This window comes from Balaenoptera musculus, chromosome 2 (genome assembly GCF_009873245.2).
Source record: "Balaenoptera musculus isolate JJ_BM4_2016_0621 chromosome 2, mBalMus1.pri.v3, whole genome shotgun sequence".
NCBI lineage: Eukaryota > Metazoa > Chordata > Mammalia > Artiodactyla > Balaenopteridae > Balaenoptera > Balaenoptera musculus.
Genome location: NC_045786.1, coordinates 126,098,484 through 126,120,227, shown reverse-complemented (window position 1 = coordinate 126,120,227; position 21,744 = coordinate 126,098,484). Strand labels below are relative to the sequence as shown.

Genomic DNA, 21,744 nt, shown 5'->3' with positions numbered 1-21,744 from the left:
AAACAGAATTACCATATGATCCAGCAGTCCCACTACTGGGCATATACCCAGAGAAAACCACAATTCAAAAAGACACATGCACCCCAATGTTCATTGCAGCACTATTTACAGTAGCCAGGTCATGGAAGCAACCTAAATGCCCATCGACAGACGAATGGATAAAGAAGTTGTGGTACATATATACAATGGAATATTACTCAGCCATAAAAAGGAATGAAATAGTCATTTGTTGAGACGTGGATGGATCTAGAGACTGTCATACAGAGTGAAGTAAGTCAGAAAGAGAAAAACAATTATTGTATATTAACGCATGTATGTGGAACCTAGAAAAATGGTACAGATGAACCGGTTTGCAGGGCAGAAGTTGAGACACAGATGTAGAGAACAAACATATGGACATCAAGGGTGGAAAGCCGTGGGAGGGTGGGGGTGGTGCTGTGCTGAATTGGGCGATTGGGATTGACATGTATGCACTGGTGTGTATAAAATTGATGACTAATAGGAACCTGCTGTATAAAAAAATAAATAAGATTAAATTAAAAAAAATTTTTTTAAAAGCTGGACTTCCCTGGTGGTGCAGTCGTTGGGAGTCTGGCTGCCAGTGCAGGGGACACGGGTTCGAGCCCTGGTCTGGGAAGATCCCACATGCCGCGGAGCGGCTGGGCCCGTGAGCCACAACTACTGAGCCTGCACGTCTGGAGGTTGTGCTCCGCAGCGGGAGAGGTCGCGACAGTGAGAGGCCCACGCACTGCGATGAGGAGTGGCCCCCGCTTGCCACTACTGGAGAAAGCCCTTGCGCAGAAACAAAGACCCAACACAGCAGCAGCAAGCAGCAAGCACGAAGCAAGAAAAAAGAAGAAAAAGAAAAAATAAATAAATATTAAATAAGAAATAAATAAAGTAAAAATATAAAAAGAAATATAAAATAAATAAATAAATAGAAAAGAAATAATTAGAAAATAAATAAAGAAGAATAGATAAAAAAAAAAAAAAAAAAAGTAAATAAAAATATTAAAAAAATAAAAAAAATATTAAATAAATAATAAATATAGAAAATAAATATCAAATAAAATAAATAATAAATAAATAATATAACATAATAAAAATAAATAAATAAATAAATAAATATAAAAATAAATATAAAATAAATAAATAAATAAATATAAAAATAAAAAAATAAAAAAAAAAAAAAAAATAAAAATAAATATAAAAATAAATAAATATAAAAATAAATATAAAAATAAATAAATAAATATAAAAATAAATATAAAAATAAATAAATAAATAAATATAAAAATAAATAAATAAATATAAAAATAAATAAATAAATAAATAAATAAATAAAAATAAAAAAATATAAATAAAAAATAAATAAATAAATAAAAATAAATAACTAAATAAAAAATAAATAAATATAAAAATAAATAAAAAATAAATAAAAATAAATAAATAAATAAAATAATAAATAAATAAATATAAATAAATAAATAAATAAAAATAAATAATAAATAAATAAAAAATAAAAAACTTCAAGAGGATTGTCATATACACAGTACTGTATATAAAATAGATAACTAATAAGAATCTACTGTATAGCACAGGGAACTCTACTCAGTACTCTGTAATGACCTATATGGGAATAGAATCTAAAAAAGAGTGGATATATGTATATGTATAACTGATTCACTTTGCTGTAGAGCAGAAACTAACACAACATTTTAAATGAACTATACTCCAATAAAAATTAGTTTAAAAAAAGCAAAAAACAAACAAAAAGAATGACTGCTCTAAATTATCTAAAATCTTTTCTTAGCTTCATCTAGACCATTCACGCAGTCTGTGTGGCTAAAATAAATTGTTTTACCAAGAATGTTTTGCAAAAATGTCATCACTTCTATTCGCGGATGTTAAGAGAAGTAGCCCTGTGAATATCAGCAAAGTGATGAAAGTTGCTTCCTGCAAAGATGTTGTTGACAGTATTGTTCATTATGCTACCCTGGTGTCCTGTTAATACAGGAACTCCTTCCTACGTGCGTGCACGCACACACACACACCATCCCGCCCCACCCCCCATACCAGGAAAATTTCTCTCTAATAGTTTCGTTAATCCTTTTGCTTTTTCTGAATTACTGACTTATTTTTATCTCAGGGACACTGTGATGCACCTAACTGATCTTGTTTTCATCTTCCCATTGGCTACTGTAAAATGCAAAGCAAAATCTAGTCACTGTATAGTATGCCTCTTACTTTCTTCCCCACATTTACCGTTTGCTTCGTTTTATTTTTGTAACTCATCTTTCTAGAGCTAGCTGAGGTATTAACTAAATGTAATATTGAGCCTTTCTCAGCTCAGTTAGCCTTGCTTAGGACTTCGTTCTTTTAAATTGACTTACATACAGTTTTTGACAAGAGAACTACAAAATATAATTTCTGTGTTTATTTCAAAGACTAGTTTAAAATCACAGAAAAAAATCAGAATTTGTGTTTCTTTTCTAAGTTCTAGTTTTTAAAGCATGTTATATAACTGTAACCTTGTTTTTTCCCCCCCAAGGCAGCCAACAGTTAGATTCCATTCATGTAACACAGTTGGAGAGAGATACTGTTTTAGTGTGTTTAGACAGTAAGTATTATTTTAAAGTTTATTCTAAGTATAGTACTTGATATAACATACCTTTTCATGGAATTGATTCTAATAGAATCAGTAAAGTAGATTTGCAGTTTTCCACCTTAAGTGGCATTGTTTTATTGATGAAAAACCGAAATTGGCTACAGATATAGTAACTAATTGATCTGTTTGTCAAACTATCCTCTGTGACCTTTTTCTTTATTCTGTTTGGCCTACTTGGAAACATTATACAGTCAGCCCTCTGTATCTGTAGGTTCCACATCCTCTATTCAGCCAACCATGGATTGAAAATATTTAGAAAAAAAAATTCCAGAAAGCTCAAAAAAGCAACCCTGAATTTGCAAGTGCCTGGCAACTATTTATATAGCTTTTGTGTTGTATTAGGTATTATAAGTAATCTAGGACCTACTGTATAGCACAGGGAACTATACTCAATATTATGTAATAACCTATAAGGGAAAAGAATCTGAAAAAGACTATATCTACATATATATACACACACATATGTATAACTGAATCGCTGTGCTATACACCTGAAACTTACACGATACTGTAAATCAACTATATTTCAGTAAAAATATTTTTAAAAATTAAAGTCTATGGGAGGTTGTGTATAGGTTATATGCAAACACTAGGCCATTTCATATAAGGCACTTGAGCATCCATGGACTTTGGTCTCTGTGAGGGGTACTGGAACCAATTCCCTGTGGATACCGAGGGACAACTGTATTAGACAGTTTTCCATAACCTTGGGGTAAAATTCTGTATTAAATTACTCTGTATAAAATTCTGTATAATTCATTGTAATTAATGAAAAAATAGAAGGTTATACTAATTTGGTCACTTCTAGTCATATAACATGAACTTTTAGAATCATGTCAATGTGATATTCTAATGCACAAATAGATTTGACACCTTTACCTGCTAGTTGTGATTCTTTTGATGCAGCGAGAGATGTTATCGATAGATGTGTGTTGTACTGTATATGCAGTGGAAGAGACAGAAAAACTTTAACAACAGGTGTTTTCAATTTTGCAAACAAAGCACTCTAATTCTTAAAATCCCCCTTACTTTAATGCAATGAATCCTGCAAGTGAAATTCACCCAGACTTGGAATTATATTTGAAATTTGGCAATATTTGCTGTGGTTTGATTCATTCCAATATTTTAAAATTACCAAACGTGCCCATAGATGTTTAGGGTTATTTTTTAAATTGTTCCACTACGGAATTTACCTGTATTTTTGTCTTAATTTCTATTCTCTAAAGTGTTCCCTAGTGGATTTGCCTTATAGAATCATAAAGATCATCTAATATTATAGATAAGTAAACCAAACCCCAGAGTGTTTCATTTGCCCATTATCCCTTAAGTACTTTTGATTCTTTGAATACTGATAAGATTGGCATGTTGTTTGGTTACTCTTAAGTGAATTTGATAAATTCTTTTTTACCCAAACAAGTAGAAAGCTCAGTACTGATTAATGAAATAAACAAATGATCAGAATTTAATTGTAGTAGTGTTGAACCTTTAACATTAAACGCCTAAATACCTTCTGAGTCATCCAAGTAAAATAAATTGTACTTAGTTTTCATTTTGTTGATTTATGGATTTTTTAAAAAAATTTTTTAAACCTTTGATTAACTAGGACTTCCATTTCGCAGCTATTCATGGTAAATGGAAAGTTGACTTTCTTCAGTTGTTCTTTTTTTCTTAGGGGAGCAGTGTAACACTTTGAAAATTGTTTGTCAACTCTATGGTATAAATCAGTTTTACTAAGCAGCAATGGAGATAGGTGTGTAATCACAAATAATGGTAGATGAGAAAGTAATGCAGAGAGAAGATATCTTCCAAGTCAGAGCTAAGATGGTTAAATTAAAAAACAAATGGACAAAAGGGAAATAGAAATATTCACATACACTGTCTATCCCAGAGTTTACTTATAAAGAAATTCTGACTTTTGAGAGTACTATTTTTTCCTCCCTTGTACTTCTGTAGAATATTAGTTACATACTAAAGTTAAGAATTACTGCAGATATTATTTATCATATGTTATGTAATTTGTAAGGGAAAAAACCCAACTCTTATTGCTGAATATTTAGGCACCAAGGTAACCACTATTAAAGAAACACTTCACTTTTTAAAAAATGAGAACATAAGTGTTCAGTATGAACTATGAAAAAAAAATACTGGTGGGATTGCCATTTACGGAGGCCTCACTCTTATAGAACATATCAGTGACAATTTTTCACTGGGCATACTTGAATCAAGAGAAATAATTGAACTTTATTAAGAATATTGTTATATATCCATGTAAAATCCACTTATCAAGTTACATTTATTTTAGCAAATCTGCATTTCCAGTCTTGACTTGTTTTTTCTTTTTTTAAGAATTTGTAAAAATTGTAAATCTACAAGGAAAACTAAAATCAAGTAAGAAACTGGCCTCTGAGCTAAGTTTTGATTTTCGCATTGAATCTGTAGGTAAGTCTCCTTTTTTAATAATGCATTTAGAGTACTTGGTTTTTTGTTCATTCTATACTTAGGGTTATCTAGACCAGCACTGTCTCAAAGATGTTTCTTTGATATAGAAATGTTCCCTGTGTTCTTAAATACAGTAGTCATTACCACACTTGTTAAGTACTTGAAACATGGCTAGTGCTACATTTTAATTTTAATTTTTTAAATTTTAATTAATTTAAATTTTGATGTAAATAGCCACACAGGGCTAGTTACTATAATATTAGACAGTGCAGGTCTGGACCATAATAAATCTTTTATTGTCGTTTCTTGAATATTTAAAACATGAAATCATTTCTTCTATTCATTGTTCCCTTTGCTGCATCAAGTGAATTATACTTCTTCCAATTCTTTCCAAATCATGAAGGTATTTGTGTGATGTGATTAACGATGTTAGATATGCTAGAATTCTTTGCCGTGTAAGATTCTGGTTGGTGTGTGTTGATGGTTTTTGCTTTTAGGTCTATTTAAATATAAATAACTAGTTTCCCACAGAATCTGGAAAATACTATGCCATTTGAATTTGCTTCCTTGTCAATGAGTGTTTTACTCTGTAATATCATTGGTTTTATGATAAAAATTATTATTGTTTGCATCCTCACTGATTATATGTCAGTAAGTATTTTCCTCAAGGGTGATAGAACTTATGAAAAAATACCATGGGTGGAAACATTTTGAACAATTCATGATATGGTTCTACTTTAAGTCAAAAACAGTTAAAACAAAATTGGTGATTTTTATTTGAGCCGTAAAAAATATATGTATTTTATAATTAAATGTATATACTTTTTAAAATGTGTTTGTCACTGTTTAGAAAGTTTTCTGTTGATTTTTTTAAAATTTAATGGTTTCTCAAGTGGAGTTTTGCCCTATTGCAAAGTACATTCATCCCTCTGGGTAAACATCTTACATAGAAATAATTTGCTTATGATTGGAAATTTTATTCAAGCAGAAAACCTAAACTTTCTGTAGGTGCCATGACAAAAGGAATTTTGGAAATATTTTCTTCTTTTACTCCTTTTTATGCTGGCTATTGCATGCCAGTTTCTAAGATTTAATCTTTTCAATAGAGATTCCAATATACAGATCTTTAGGTCCTCTTAATTTTAACTGAAACACACTAGTACCTCAACTTTTTCATATATGCCAAATGTTTTAGGTTATTTTCGTTATACAAAAGTTTGTTCCTCCTAGGCTACCCTCTCTTCTTTCCAGTGAACTTTGGAATAATTTCAAGGATCCTCCTGGGTAAAAAGAGTCCCTTCAAGTCACCTTTTAAAAACAAAGCCAGTACTACCTGTTTTTTTATTTCATGGCTAGTGAAACTTGTATGATTTGTTATTGTAAAATACTTTTATGTTTATTGAGCTAAATTATGTTTCCAGAACACTCTTACATTAACTTTTTACAGAGTCAATATTCTAGTAAGAAATATAATAAATTTCAATCACTTTCTCCCATCTTTACTGGTATAGGGCATATGGCTAACTCTCCAACAATCAAATTGGTTTTCTCCTTCTCTCACTGTGCTTTAATGACTCTAGCCTCTGGCCAGGAAGGACCCAGAGGCCCTGCTGCCTCCCCCCACCCCAAAATTGGGGGCCCTGCCACTCTGTTTCTAAACCACTAAGTGACCCCATATGTGTGCTTCAGTGGGCCCAGCACAGGCAGGAGACAGAAATGGACAAGGCACAGCGATAACAGGTTTTCCTCCAAGACCCTCAGGCCACCCCAGGGGATCGTGGGAGATGGGTGGAGAGCAAGAGGGGATATGGCATGTCATTAGGTGGCCACACTTTGGGGTCACGGTCGTTCCTGAATCCAAAGCCATCAAGAAGTTGGGCAAGCTTGGCTCAAATCTGTGACCACCCTTGTGAACAGTGGGACCTGCAAGGCCAGGGCAAAGGCCCGGTGGGCTCTGGAGGCCTGATGGGGTTGGGCAGCAGCAGTGAGTACTATAGCTGAGAGCCCCTAGCCCCTCCAAATAAGAATTGGTTCACAGATCAAAAATATTCAGAGTGTGGTTAAATTTTAGATTACAGGACAGGTTTATTTTTAAAAATTAATTTTATAATAGGGAATATGTGAACAGAAATAAAAGATGCTTCCTGAATAGCTACTTCTAAATATATCACATTATTTAAATAATCATGTTTTTTAATCCAAAAAACCAGTTATGTTTTTATTATTTTACTTACGTAAGACAAAAGATAGTATATGAAAGAAAAATTAATATGCGGATGTCCAGCTCATCAAAAGTTAGCCCATTTTTAAATAAATGCCTGTTATAACGTATCTTTGAAAACTTCCATGACCCTGCCTCAATAAATTATTTGAGCTTTGACACGACTTAGCCACAAAAATGTTGGGAACTAATGGTCTAGACAGTGGCATTTTGCACCAAGCACTTGAATAGCCTTACATTATCATTTATTAAAGACAGTTAAGGAAAATGTATAATGCACTACTACTATGTGCCTTATTTTAGTCCCATTCTCCCTTATCTTTTTAGTATGCCTTCAAGACAGTGTGTTGGCTTTCTGGAAACATGGAATGCAGGGTAAAAGCTTCAAATCAGATGAGGTAAGATTTCTCAAATTACCTCCAGTGATTCCCATTAAAGATTTTAAATGTTGAAACATTCGTTTTATGTATTTTCTTTCTGAAGCCATGTTGCTATGTTTAATGCTTTTAATGCCGGTAGAACAAAACTGCCAGTATTTTCCCTTCAGATAATGTTCAGTTTTGTATTTATTGTATTCTCAGTGGCCACAAGGAATTGTCAAACATGAGTTTACACAATTTCAGTCCTCTTATTTGTAATTTATAAATATGGTTGCTAAACTTACTAAACTTTTCTAAAGGTAATAAGCCTTTTCCATAGTCTATAAATGTGCAGCTTCTTTTTTTTTTATAAATTTATTTTATTTATTTTTATTTTTGGCTACGTTGGGTCTTCGTTGCTGCACGCAGGCTTGTCTCTGGTTGCGGCGAATGGGGGCTATTCTTCGTTGTGGTGCGCAGGCTTCTCGTTGTGGTGGCTTCTCTTGTTGGGACCACGGGCTTTAGGCGCTCGGACTTCAGTAGTTGTGGCGCACGGGCTTAGTTGCTCCACGGCATGTGGGATCTTCCTGAACCAGGGCTCGAACCCGTGTCCCCTGCATTGGCAGGCGGATTCTTAACCACTGTACCACCAGGGAAGCCCCTGCAGCTTCTTTTTTAATGTTATATTTAAAATTCTAAATTAATATGTATTGGATCACAGGACTAAGGAAAATCTAAGAAAATTAATTCGTTTACTAAATATTTATTGAGTATTAAATACATTTAGGACACTATTCTTATTATAGCACTGAAGACATAATGAAGCATAATTATAAATAACATCAAACCCTTATGATGTCTATCTTCCAGGCACTTTACAAATACTAGCTTACTGAAGGCTAATAATATAGTGGGGTTTAGGTACAATTCAAAGTAAAGTTATGTACTATTCATATTCCCGATTTTACAGGTACAGAGTGGTTAAGTAACTTACCCAGAGTTACAGAACTAGTTAAGTGACAGAGCCTGGATGTGAAGGGTCTCCAAAAATCACTTCTACTGAGATAATCGGGATACATTTCATGTAAGAGGTGGGACTTGGACTCCCACCTTGAGAGGTGAATCCTAACAGTTAAGAGAATACTAACAGAGACATTTCCCATTTGTGTGAGTACCTGTGTAATTCTTGCACACCAGGGCCTCACAAATTTATGGGCTTATTTTGAAGCTTAAAATCTTCTATTTGAATTACCTTTACACTGTTATTTAGATATAACTATTTCCACCTTTTATATGAATGCAGAAGTAGAATGCTTCCAAGTAAAAATGATGTAAATCAGTGGAATTAGAATGCTTCCAAGAGAAAATGACATAAATCAGCTGTCTTTGAAAGCGTCCGTTTAGTTACTGACCCATGTCACTAAATGTCACCAGGCCCCTGCATTTAATGAAGCCTACAGTCTTACTTACTGCCATAACATTAATTGTCCTTAGATGCTGTTTTCACTGTGTCACTCCTGTGGTTAGAAATCTGTAGAAGTTACTTGTTGTTTACCATATCAAGTGTGAATTCTACCTCCTATTTTAAGTCATCTTGCTTACCTTTTTCTTTCTGGTTTTATTCTAATCGTTCAATTTGAGCCTAGCTATAATGTTCATAATGTAATATTCAGCCATTCTAGTCCACAATGATTGGAACATTTCTGAACTTAATACTCTGAAAATCAGCTGCATTTAGTATAGCACCAGATTTATTTTCTGATTCAAGTTTATTAATTCCATCTTCCCAGCTAGACTGCAAACTCATTGATAGCAGAGTATTTTTATACTTATTTTATATCCACACTGTCATAGTTTGGGTTCCTCCAAAAGCTGACCCTAAAACAAGGTCTCAGGTCCTTGTTTATTTGGGAGTAGATCCCAGAAAACAAGTGACAGAGTAAGGAATGTAAGATGGAGAGGGACAAAAAGCCGACAAAGAGCACATTAATAAACTGGTTCTCAATATGGGCAATGAGGGCTTAATCCCATAGGGACTACTGAGGAACAGTGTGGAGCACACCTCAGAATTGGCTCATCAGAAGGTGGGGAGGCGGGTGCATTTATACACCAACTGCTGTCCCTGGTAGTTAAGGGTTTCCCCCAGAGGTGTCAACTCCCCACACTTTGGAATAGTACCTGTGCACGACTGAGTACCTTCTTTCTTTAGTTTTGGAGAAGACAGAGCAGAGGAATACCCCCAGTACACAGATGTAAGACACTGGTGCACGGGAGTGTCTACTGCAGCTCTGCTGAAATCAGGTGGGCTAAGGGGTGCCACCTCAAGCATCTGCCCTATGACATAAAGGAAGGAGTAGGGGCTGTGCAGTCCAGCAAACCTGTACTCAGATCTTGGGTCTACTAGTTATATGACCTAAAAGTAAGTTACTTAACCTCACTGAGTCTTAGTTTTCTCTTTAATAATATGGGAATGATAATACATATCATAAAAAGTTCTAAGGAAAGTGCTTGACCCATACAGATATTCCATAAATGTTGATTTGTTTCTAGTAATAAGCAGTCAAAAAAAAAAAACTTACTAAAATCTATTTAATTTGAGGAATTGAGTCTATCAAAAATTATCAGGGCTTCCCTGGTGGCGCAGTGGTTGAGAATCTGCCTGCTAATGCAGGGGACACGGGTTCGAGCCCTGGTCTGGGAAGATCCCACATGCCACGGAGCAGCTGGGCCCGTGAGCCACAACTACTGAGCCTGCGCGTCTGGAGCCTGTGCCCCGCAACGGGAGGGGCCGCGATAGTGAAAGGCCCACGCACCGCGATGAAGAGCGGTCCCCGCACCGCGATGAAGAGTGGCCCCCGCTTGCCGCAACTAGAGAAAGCCCTCGCACGAACCGAAAACCCAACACAGCCAGAAATAAATAATAAATAAATAAATAAAGTAGCTATAAAAAAAAAATTATCATTCTTTTTAATACTTGCTCTATCTAAATGATCTTTAAATTATAATTTAAATAATATGGTGACTAATAATATGGGCTATTTTCTTTCATAGGTTACCCAGGAGATTTCAGATGAAACAAGAGTTTTCCGCTTATTAGGATCAGACAGGTTAATAGTTTGGTTGTTTTATTACCAAAGGAGTTCAACGATTGTATTTTTAATTATACTGTCAACCTCTGACTGTGTTTCAAACAGAACTTCTTTTTCAATATACTTATTTATATTGTTTCAATATGTTTATTTATATTGTTCAATAGAAGTAACATTGGCTTATAACATTTATATAAATTTCATGTATACAACATTATATTTCTAGTTCTGTATACCCTACAGTGTGCTCACCACCAAAAGTTTAGTTTCCTTTCAACACCACGCAATTAACCCCCTTTACCTATTTCGCTCTCCCTCCGCCCCTACCTCTTCCCCCTGGTAGCCACTCTGTATCTACGTGTTTGTTTTTGTTTGGTTTGTTCATTTATTTATTTTTATGTATGTTAAACAAAACTCTTAGAGGCTTCAGAATCTTAGAGAAATTTCCCTGTATCTTTATTGAGAGAGAGAGAGAAATACTTTAATTAGTCAATTAAGCAAGCTTTTGTTAGTGTGAGGATCATGATTCTAGAAACAGTTATACTCAGCCAAGACAAAATGTGTTAAATAGGTGTTTATGTCCCTAGTACCATGACATATTTCAGGCTCCTTTGTTTTCATCATTTCTTCCTGGCATGTTAACTTCTATTAACTGTTACTGTATATATCCAATAGAATGTGTACCTCCTGACGTTTACTTTTATATCACAAGATATTTGACTGAGTCTCTGAGGTCATTCTAAATTAGAAGGAATTATGTGGTCTCTGTGATCAAAATGAAAGATAAGTTCCAAAACTATGCCGTCTCATGAAAAAAGAATTATAGCTTTTGTTCTTCAAAGTCTATGTTATCTACCTCTACAATGAATAAAATACCTATCCCTTCCTATTTTCCAAAAGTTGTTACTGCAGCAAAACTGGCTATAGTGGTATACATTAGTCCTGAGGCAAGGATTGAGAACCTCTGATCTTCAAGTTCAGTCTAGTCACAAAACCATTGCTTAGATATTACACACTTAAGGAAGGTGGGGAGAATTGGAGTTATGACTCCATAAAAATTTTTTAAAGAGAAAAAGGATTTTTGGAAAATGGCAACTACCCATTGCCATTGAAAAGGCAAGCCCAGAGAGCATGGCAACCTAGTAACTAGTCCTGCAAAAAAGAGAATTGGAGGACCACCTGGTAAATGACTGTCGAATGGGAGGCCCTTTGCTTCTCCAAGAAGGGCTGACAAAGGAATTGTAGATCATTCAGTGATCCTGGCACAAATAGCACTCTGGTGAGACATAGTATGAGAGATTTTTGCTTGATAGAGGGTAGGCATCAGAAACCATTTCTCTTAGTTACTTGTTTCCTTCCAACTCCTTCCCCCAGAATTTTCAGAATTTTCTCTTTCATCTACCCCTTCTTTGTTCGTATTGTTTCTCCATTCTGTCACTATTGCCCTAAAAAACTACTTTTTTCAGACCATTGCCTTGTTCTGGTTATCTTCTTACTTGGGCATCTCCTTGATTTTAAGACATATATCTTAACCAAGGCTTTTGTTTTGTCTTAATTTTTAAAGTGATTTGTTAAATTGTATTGTTTAAATATAGGTATTAATGTCTAGGAGGAAAGAAAACTATGTCAGAATATTAATAATGGTAAACTTTGGGCAGTTGAATTATAGGTAATTTTATTTTCCCTTTCTACTTTTCTTTAATGCATACTTTAAGTATATATTACTTTTTTGTTGTTTTCATTTCAAGAGTAATAATATGCTAGTTGTAGGAAATTCATACACTAGAAAAATATAAATTATTTATGCAACTCCCCCCCCCCATTTCCCCTTCTAGACTTTTTTCTCTGCATGGGCATATTGTTTTTTATTTTGTTCTCAAACCTGTCTTCCCACAGTGTAGATCCTATGATATAACACTTGATTGGTTTTTCTTCCTATTGGTCCTTTCATTGAACTCTTACCCTGCCTTTGTTCCAGGGACAAGGGAGATGGCCCAATTTCATACTTTTTAAAACTATTTATTTGCAAATACCTTGAAGAACAGTGTGAGTGGGTGCCTCTTAAAATCCTGTTTATTCTCTCAGCCCTTCCTCCATCCCCTTCTTGTTCATGTATGTTCTAAAGCTTTATTATACCTTTTTTGGGCATATATGAGTAAGCAAATTTGTTTTTAGTTGGAATAAGATGAGACTATCCTGAAATGTTTTTAATATTTTATATTCATAAATTCATCAATTCTTATTCAGTTTTGTTTTTAAGCTGTAAAATGTAAAGCTGAATTTGACTGTGCATCTATTAATGTGATCTCTGTGTAATCTTATGTGAATGTGAACAATGATATTCTTTCCTGGTTTGATGTTAATATTTGAAGATGAAATCTCTGTTTCTACTCTTTAACAAGACTTTTGTTTTGATTTAATTGCAGGGTTGTTGTTTTGGAAAGTAGGCCAACAGAAAATCCTACTGCACACAGCAATCTTTACATCTTGGCTGGACATGAAAATAGTTACTAAGCAACAGAAACTGGTCTCAAATGACAGGAAAATGAATACACGCCATTGAAAGCAAAAATATCTTAAGGAAATTCAGTACCAACTACACTATGATTTGCTTTAATTGTTATGGGTTATATCTCAAATGATCTGTACTTTAAGGTAGAATTCAGTATTTTCTGTAGCTGGAAACAGCTATTCTATCTCTTGCCACTATGTGGTGGTTTTATCAAGTTTGCTTAATAAAAGCTATGAGACAGATAGTCCTCTAGTTCCAGGAAACACAGTCTTTTTAAAAAAAATAATGTTTGTAACAAGGATGCCATGGTATTTTTAGATAACAGCTCATGTGATTATCTTCAGAGAGGTAAATTTAGTGACAGTTTTCTCATTTTATACCATGTTTTATTCCTTCTTAATGAACATAATTTGATAAAGAAATTATCAGGTAAGCCTTTCACTTTTACATTGGCCATTCTGTATGTTTTTGTAAAATAGAATATTTAATCCTTATTTATTAATCTCTTGCTGGAGTGGTGTAATGTATCTAACTTTTAGTAAAGGAAGGTTGCAGAGCAGCTTAAATTTTTTTATAATATATAAAAATTTTGTTTACCTTTTAAGACTAGTACTTTGAGGGTTTGAAGGCTGTGTTTGGAGGTTCAGTACATACATGCAATATTATTTAACACAAGTATTTTGTAATATAATATCATCCAGAATTGCCTTAAAAGAGAGTTTTGTGTTTTCAACTACATATAATTGTAGGGGTTCATACAGAAGATAATGATGATGGTTGAAATATTGTTAGAAGAAGTGTGTATTTCTAGATGTGACTACCGTGTGTATGTATTCTTGACAAGCAGTATAATATACCTGTGATTTTTTTTTTTTACATTAGGGATAATGCATAAGAAATTAATCTTCATATATATTATCATCCCTAATGTAGGGGGGAAAAGTGTTTAACTGCCCGTGATATGTATTTTACTTATACTATACCAGAGGGGAAACTGTAAAGCAACTACATGTGTATTCTTGGGTTTTTCACATATATAGATCCTCATTTTGAGTAGGTTTTAAAAAAAAATCTTTAAATGAAATTTAATTCCTGATGGGGTAGTATAAATAAGTATTATAAAAATCAGTATTCTAAAGATAAGTAAGGATTGGGCCATTTTTGAGTTTTCTTCCTTTCTGCTATTGTTAGTATTCAAAATGAAAGCATCACACTGGTACCTATTGTCTTAATGCATTTAACAGTTATTGTTGAGATGATGAACAAGGGGGTGGCAAGAGCAGACTACAGATTCATTTTCAGCAGTTCCTTGAGAGGAAGACAGTGTAACTATCTCATTCGGTCTTTAGCAGTCCTGTATAGTAGGTATTATCATCATCTTCTTTTTTTAGATGAGGAGATAAGGGGTTAGCAAGGTTAAGAGACTTAACCCAATTCACACAGCAAGTTAGTGGTTGAGCCAGACTATGAGTCTTGTGACTCTGTTCTTTTCACTATGCAATATGCAAACAATAAAATATTATGCAAATGAAATATATAAAGTATTGTCCTTTAAAAATGCTATGATTTCAGTAAGTGTGTTGCTGTTTATTTTGGGCATGTTAAATGGGGCCTCTGGACTGAAGGACACTGGATACAATAGATGGCAGGGGACCATACTCAAAACAGGAAATATTTACATTCTGGATACAAAGACCAATATCCTCCTCCTCCTCTCTGAATCCTGGCAGCCAGATCTTCCCATCCTAACAATACTGGAAGAGTCCTCTCTGTGCCATCTGGTCAGTGCAAGTGGAAAGACCTAAAGAGATCCTGACATCAGAAGTGTCCTGGCTAAACTGCCCAGCTGGATAAATCTACAGTGAAAATCGTAATGAGCCCACCACCCTTTGCATGCATCCAGAGCTTACAGTTAGTCTTTTAGTCCTATGCTATTAAAAATGATTAAACAGGGACTTCCCTGGTGGTCCAGTGGGTAATACTCCGTGCTCCCAATGCAGGGGGCCCGGGTTCGATCCCTGGTCGGGGAACTAGATCCCACATGCATGCCGCAACTAAGAAGCCTGCATGCCGCACGAAGAGCCCGCATGCCACAACTAAGACCCAGTGCAGCCAAAGTAAATAAATATTTTAAAACAATAATAAAAATAATTAAACAACCAGGAATTATGAAACATCTGAGGAAAGCCTCTTACAGGGAAGAGAGAAAACAATAGGGGAAAAAGCACCTAATGGAAACAGACTATGCAGAATGAAGAAAATGTCAAAAGAAAAAGTATCTTTGCAAAGATGTTGCAACTATGAATCAGTAGGATACTAAAAAAGGAGCTTTCAAAAAAACAGAGCTATTAGAAAAAATATAGCATAGCTGAATAATTCAATAGATGATTTAGAATATAAAGTTGAAGAAATTTCTCAGAAAATAAAAAGAAATGAAAATATTGGAGAAAAAAATTAAGAAAATTAACAGGCCAGGAGGCCCAATATCCAATCTCCCAGAGTTCCAAAAAGAATAGAGAAAATAGGGAATCAGAGTATTTCAAGAAATATTCTCAGTACTAAAGAACTTCAGATTTTAGATTGAAAGAACACAGTGGATGAAAAAAATCTATTATGAAATTTCAGCCATGTCAGGGTCAAAGAGAAGATCTGTTATGTTTCTGAAGAAAAGGGGCAGGTCAAATACCAAGAAATAAGAATCGGAATAACTTCAGATTTCAACAGAAGCAGTGCCTTCAAAATTCTGAAAGAAATTTCCAACCTAAAATTCTGGATTCAAATAAACTATTAATTGAACCTAAGGTTATAATGAAGACATTTTTATTTGTACAAGGTCTCACAAACTTTACCTTTCATAGTCTTTCTCAAGAACCTACTAGAGGATGTGCTTCATAAAAATAAGGTCATAAACCAAGCAATATGAAGACATAGGTGCAAAGACTGGGATTCAGCATAGGAGAGAGATGAAGGAACTCCCCAGATGATGATGATGAGATATCCAAGGATGACACCACACCAGACATACAGAACATAGTGAAGCATATCAGAAGTTCCCAGAGAGGCTTTTTCAGAAAGACTAAATAATAAATTACCTGATGCATCTCCCAGACCCCAAAAAATCAGAGTGAGGGACTTGTGATACTGAAATGAAGAAGGAGGAAAGGTCAATGTAAAGGTGTATTATTGAGGTCATTGCTGTGTAGACAATGGCAGCTTGATCCACCAGGTCTTCTGTGAAGCTCTGTGATAGTTCCCACAATTGTCTCCTGAAAGACAAGTGGCTGGACCATTTATCTTGACACGCTCCTCACTAGGTGAGTTGCTGCCGGGACATTACCTCCTGAAGTACCAAGTTGCAGCTTGTACTTGGGCCACGTGGGCTCCTTCAGTGTCACAGAATACCGTGAGGCAGAAAGCTGGAAGAGTAGGAGATAAACCTGAGCTCTGCCTCTGTGGCTGAAATCAGAAATGGGTGGAGGGATTCAATCAGTGATGATATTATTTCCTTTTTTTTTTTTTTTTAAAGATTTTTTTGATGTGGACCATTTTTAAAGTCTTTTTTGGATTTGTTACAGCATTGCTTAGTTTCATGTTTTGGCTTTTTGGCCACAAGGCCTATGGGATCTTAGCTCCCTGACCAGGGATCGAGCCCTCACTCCCTTGCATTGGAAGGTGAAGTCTCAACCACTGGACCGCCAGGGAAGTCCCAATCAGTGATGATATTATTTCTAAGCAAAAACTTACCTAAGGTTGAACCAGATAGCTTCACAGGCAAATTCTATCAAACATTTAGAGAAGCGCTAACACCTATCCTTCTCAAACTCTTCCAAAATATAGCAGAGGGAGGAACACTCCCCAACTCATTCTACGATGCCACCATCACCCTGATACCAAAACCAAAGACGTCACAAAGAAAGAAAACTACAGGCCAACATCACTGATGATCATAGATGCAAAAATCCTCAATAAAATACTAGCAAACAGAATCCAACAGCACATTAAAAGGATCATACACCATGATCAAGTGGGGTTTATCCCAGGAATGCAAGGATTCTTCAATATATGCAAATCAGTCAATGTGATACACCGTATTAACAAATTGAAGGAGAAAAACCATATGATCATCTCAATAGATGCAGCAAAAGCTTTTGCCAAAATTCAACACCCATTTATGATAAAAACCCTCCAGAAAGTAGGCATAGAGGGAACTGACCTCAACATAACAAAGGCCATATATGACAAACCCACAGCCAACATCGTTCTCAATGGTGAAAAACTGAAACCATTTCCTCTAAGATCAGGAACAAGACAAGGTTGTCCACTCTCACCACTGTTATTCAACATAGTTTTGGAAGTTTTAGCCCCAGCAATCAGAGAAGAAAAAGAAATAAAAGGAATCCAAATCGGAAAAGAAGAAGTAAAGCTGTCACTGTTTGCAGATGACATGATACTATACATAGAGAATCCTAAAGATGCTACCAGAAAACTACTAGAGCTAATCAATGAGTCTGGTAGAGTTGCAGGATACAAAATTAATGCACAGAGATCTCTTACATTCTTATACACTAGTGATGAAAAATCTGAAAGAGAAATTAAGGGAACACTCCCATTTACCATTGCAACAAACAGAATAAAATACCTAGGAATAAAGCTACCTAAGGAGACAAAAGACCTGTATGCAGAAAACTATAAGACACTGATGAAAGAAATTAAAGATGATACAAACAGATGGAGAGATATACCGTGTGCTTGGATTGGAAGAATCAACATTGTGAAAATGACTATACTACCCAAAGCAATCTACAGATTCAATGCAATCCCTATCAAATTACCAATGGCATTTTTCACAGAACTAGAACAAAAAATTTCACAATTTGTATGGAAACACAAAAGACCCTGAATAGCCAAAGCAATCTTGAGAAAGGAAAATGGAGCTGGAGGAATCAGGCTCCCGGACTTCAGACTATACTACAAAGCTGCAGTAATCAAGACAGTATGGTACTGGCACAAAAACAGAAATATAGATCAATGGAACAGGATAGAAAGTCCAGAGATAAACCCATGCACATATGGTCACCTTATTTTTGATAAAGGAGGCAAGAATATACAACGGAGAAAAAACAGCCTCTTCAGTAAGTGGTGCTGGGAAAACTGGACAGCTACATGTAAAAGAATGAAATTAGAACACTCCCGAACACCATACACAAAAAGAAACTCAAAATTGATTAAAGACCTAAATGTAAGGCCAGACACTATAAAACTCTTAGAGGAAAAAAAAGGCAGAACACTCTATGACATAAATCACAGCAAGATCCTTTTTGACCCACCTCCTAGAGAAATGGAAATAAAAACAAAAATAAACAAATGAGACTTAATGAAACTTAAAAGCTTTCGTACAGCAAAAGAAACCATAAACAAGACAAAAAGGCAACCCTCAGAATGGGAGTAAATATTTGCAAATGAAGCAACTGACAAAGGATTAATCTCCAAAATTTACAAGCAGCTCATGCAGCTCGATATCAAAAAAACAAACAATCCAAAAATGGGCAGAAGACCTAAATAGACATTTCTCCAAAGAAGATAAACAGATTGCCAACAAACACATGAGAGGATGCTCAACATCACTAATCATTAGAGAAATGCAGATCAAAACTACAATGAGGTATCACCTCACACCAGTCAGAATGGCCATCATCAAAGAATCTACAAACAATAAATGCTGGAGAGGGTGTGGTGAAAAAGGAACCCTCCTACACTGTTCATGGGAATGTAAATTGATAACAGCCACTATGGAGAACAGTATGGAGGTTCCTTAAAAAAGTAAAAATAGAACTACTATACGACCCAGCAATCCCACTGCTGGGCGTTTACCCTGAGGAAACCATAATTCAAAAAGAGTCATTTACCACAATGTTCATTGCAGCTCTATTTACAATAGCCGGGACATGAAAGCAACCTAAGTGTCCATCGACAGATGAATGGATAAAGAAGATGTGGCACATATATACAGTGGAATATTACTCAGCCATAAAAAGAAATGAAATTTGAGTTATTTGTAGTGAGGTGGATGGACCTAGAGCCTGTCATACAGAGTGAAGTAAGTCAGAAAGAGAAAAACAAATACCGTATGCTAACACATATATATAGAATCTAAAAAAAAATTGCTTCTGAAGAACCTAGGGACAGGACAGGAATAAAGACGCAGACATAGAGAATGCACTTGAGGACACCGGGAGGGGGAAGGGTAAGCTGAGACGAAGTGAGAGAGTGGCATGGACATATGTACACTACCAAATGCAAAATAGATAGCTAGTGGGAAACAGCTGCATAGCACAGGGAGATCAGCTTGGTACTTTGTGACCATCTAGAGGAGTGGGATAGGGAGGATGGGAGGGAGACACAAGAGGGAGGAGATATGGGGATATATGTATATGTATAGCTGATTCACTTTGTCATAAAGCAGAAACTAACACACCATTGGAAAGCAATTATACTCCAATAAAGATGTTAAAAAAACAAAACAAAACTTAAGGTTGAAATCAAACAAAAAACTGCCAGTTATTAACTCCAGGAAAGCAAAATGTTATAAGAAAGAATAGGTAAACTATGACCAGTGGTTGAATGCCATAAAAATGTTAACAGTAAATAATAGTCTAATCAAAATTACAGCATAATTATATTCAGAGAGGATATGGTGGTGTGGAGGTGAGGTAGAAAAAATACCTAAATCTTCATCTCTACAGTGGGAAATCAATGAATAATATCTAAAAATTAGAAATCAAGAAGTAGCTTAGGGCTTCCCTGGTGGCGCAGTGGTTGAGAATCTGCCTGCCAATGCAGGGGACGCGGGTTCGAGCCCTGGTCTGGGAAGATCCCACATGCCGCGGAGCAACTAGGTCTGTGAGCCACAATTACTGAGCCTGCGCGTCTGGAGCTTGTGCTCTGCAACAAGAGAGGCCGCGATAGTGAGAGGCCCGCGCACCGCGATGAAGAGTGGCCCCCGCTTGCCGCAACTAGAGAAAGCCCTTGCACAGAAACGAAGACCCAACACAGCCATTAATTAATTAATTAATTAATTAAAAAAACCATTCTGTAAAAAAAAAGGTAGCTTATTTAGTGACATGGAAATAAAATAATCTGCTAAAAGAAGGAAAATGGTTTTTGAAGAAAGAGATGGGGGAAGGGCATGCTTTTTTTGATGACAAACCTTATAGGACTATTTGGTTATTTATGTGTGTGCCTACTTTTTTTTTTTTTAATGTAAAAGAAGATTTTAATTACAAGCATGTTTCTGTTACATGACAGAAACAATATGAACAAACATACAAGTTCAGCTTTTTATACTGTACCTTACACATAGTAGGCATTCAATAAATGTTGATTATAGCTAAGGTATGCATAGTGTGGAAGAAGGCAGAGTAATTGGGGGGGGATTGGGGGGAACTGGTTAAGTAAATGCAGAAGGTCTTGTGAGAGCATTTTTTATCAAGCTCCTTTTTTTTTTTTTTTTTTTAATTTTTTGGCTAAGCCTACTTCCCAGCCTTCTCTCCTAGTACTCCCTGGAACACCAGCACGTAAAGGCCATGATCATTCCACCTTCATTGCTTGACTCATAATGGCTCTCCCATCCTGAAATTCTGATTTTTCACCAAAAATTTAAATCCTTTACTTCACTCAAGGTACTCAGTTTACTTCACTCAAGCTGTAACTTTTACATGACACCTCTGACTGTTTATTTTCTATTTTCTGTTTTCCAGAATTTCTACAGCACATGTAGATTATACATCTCAATGTAATTACTCAGTTGCCGCCTACCAGCCAAACCATTTAGCCCTTACCACTTACCTTAGATAAATTACTCAACCTGTCTAGGCCTCCATCTCCTTATCTGTTGATTGCAAATAATGGCCACTTCATATGGTTGTTAGGAGGGTTAAGTGAGATTGTGAGCATTAAAGTTTCTTGCTTATGGTGAGAAAAAAAAACAGTCGGCTCCTTTATTTTTAACCAAAAAGTTCATTAAAGGCATAAAGAGTGCATTTTCATTCTTTAGTTGTTCCTTTCGGTATGTCACACATTGGTAGACTTATCGTGGGGCTTTTTAAATTCTGCTTTTTTCAAGTTCCTTACATGCCTTTTCATTAGAAAAATAACTGATATCTTGTATCATAGGTCCAAGAAACTCTTCCATATCAAACCTAGCAGCAAGGATCATTTTAGGTTTTACTGAGAATTTCAGATTGTTCCTAATGGATCTTAGGAGAAGAATAAGAAACATTTGTTAAAAATCTACTATATTGACATCAGGAATGAATCAAATATTCTCACTCACCACTTGTTATTCATTGTACTAGAGGTCCTAGTCAGTTCAATAAACAAAGAAAACTAAGAAAAAAATAAAAGATTAAAAGATTAGAAAGGAATAAAAATGCCATTATTTACAAATAAACTGTTAG

At 35.3% G+C, this 21,744-nt stretch overlaps 1 protein-coding gene across 1 annotated transcript in view; it reads left to right on the top strand.

The window, feature by feature from the left end:
- The window catches only part of MAP4K5 (mitogen-activated protein kinase kinase kinase kinase 5), a 144,854-nt gene extending 130,015 nt beyond the window's left edge, over nt 1-14,839 (top strand). The window contains 5 exon segments of the mRNA XM_036841713.1: nt 2,552-2,620; nt 5,015-5,107; nt 7,656-7,726; nt 10,739-10,794; nt 13,203-14,839. Of these exon segments, the coding sequence (XP_036697608.1) occupies nt 2,552-2,620; nt 5,015-5,107; nt 7,656-7,726; nt 10,739-10,794; nt 13,203-13,290 (377 nt within the window). The 3' untranslated portion in view covers nt 13,291-14,839.
- The last annotated feature ends 6,905 nt before the right edge of the window (nt 14,840-21,744 follow it).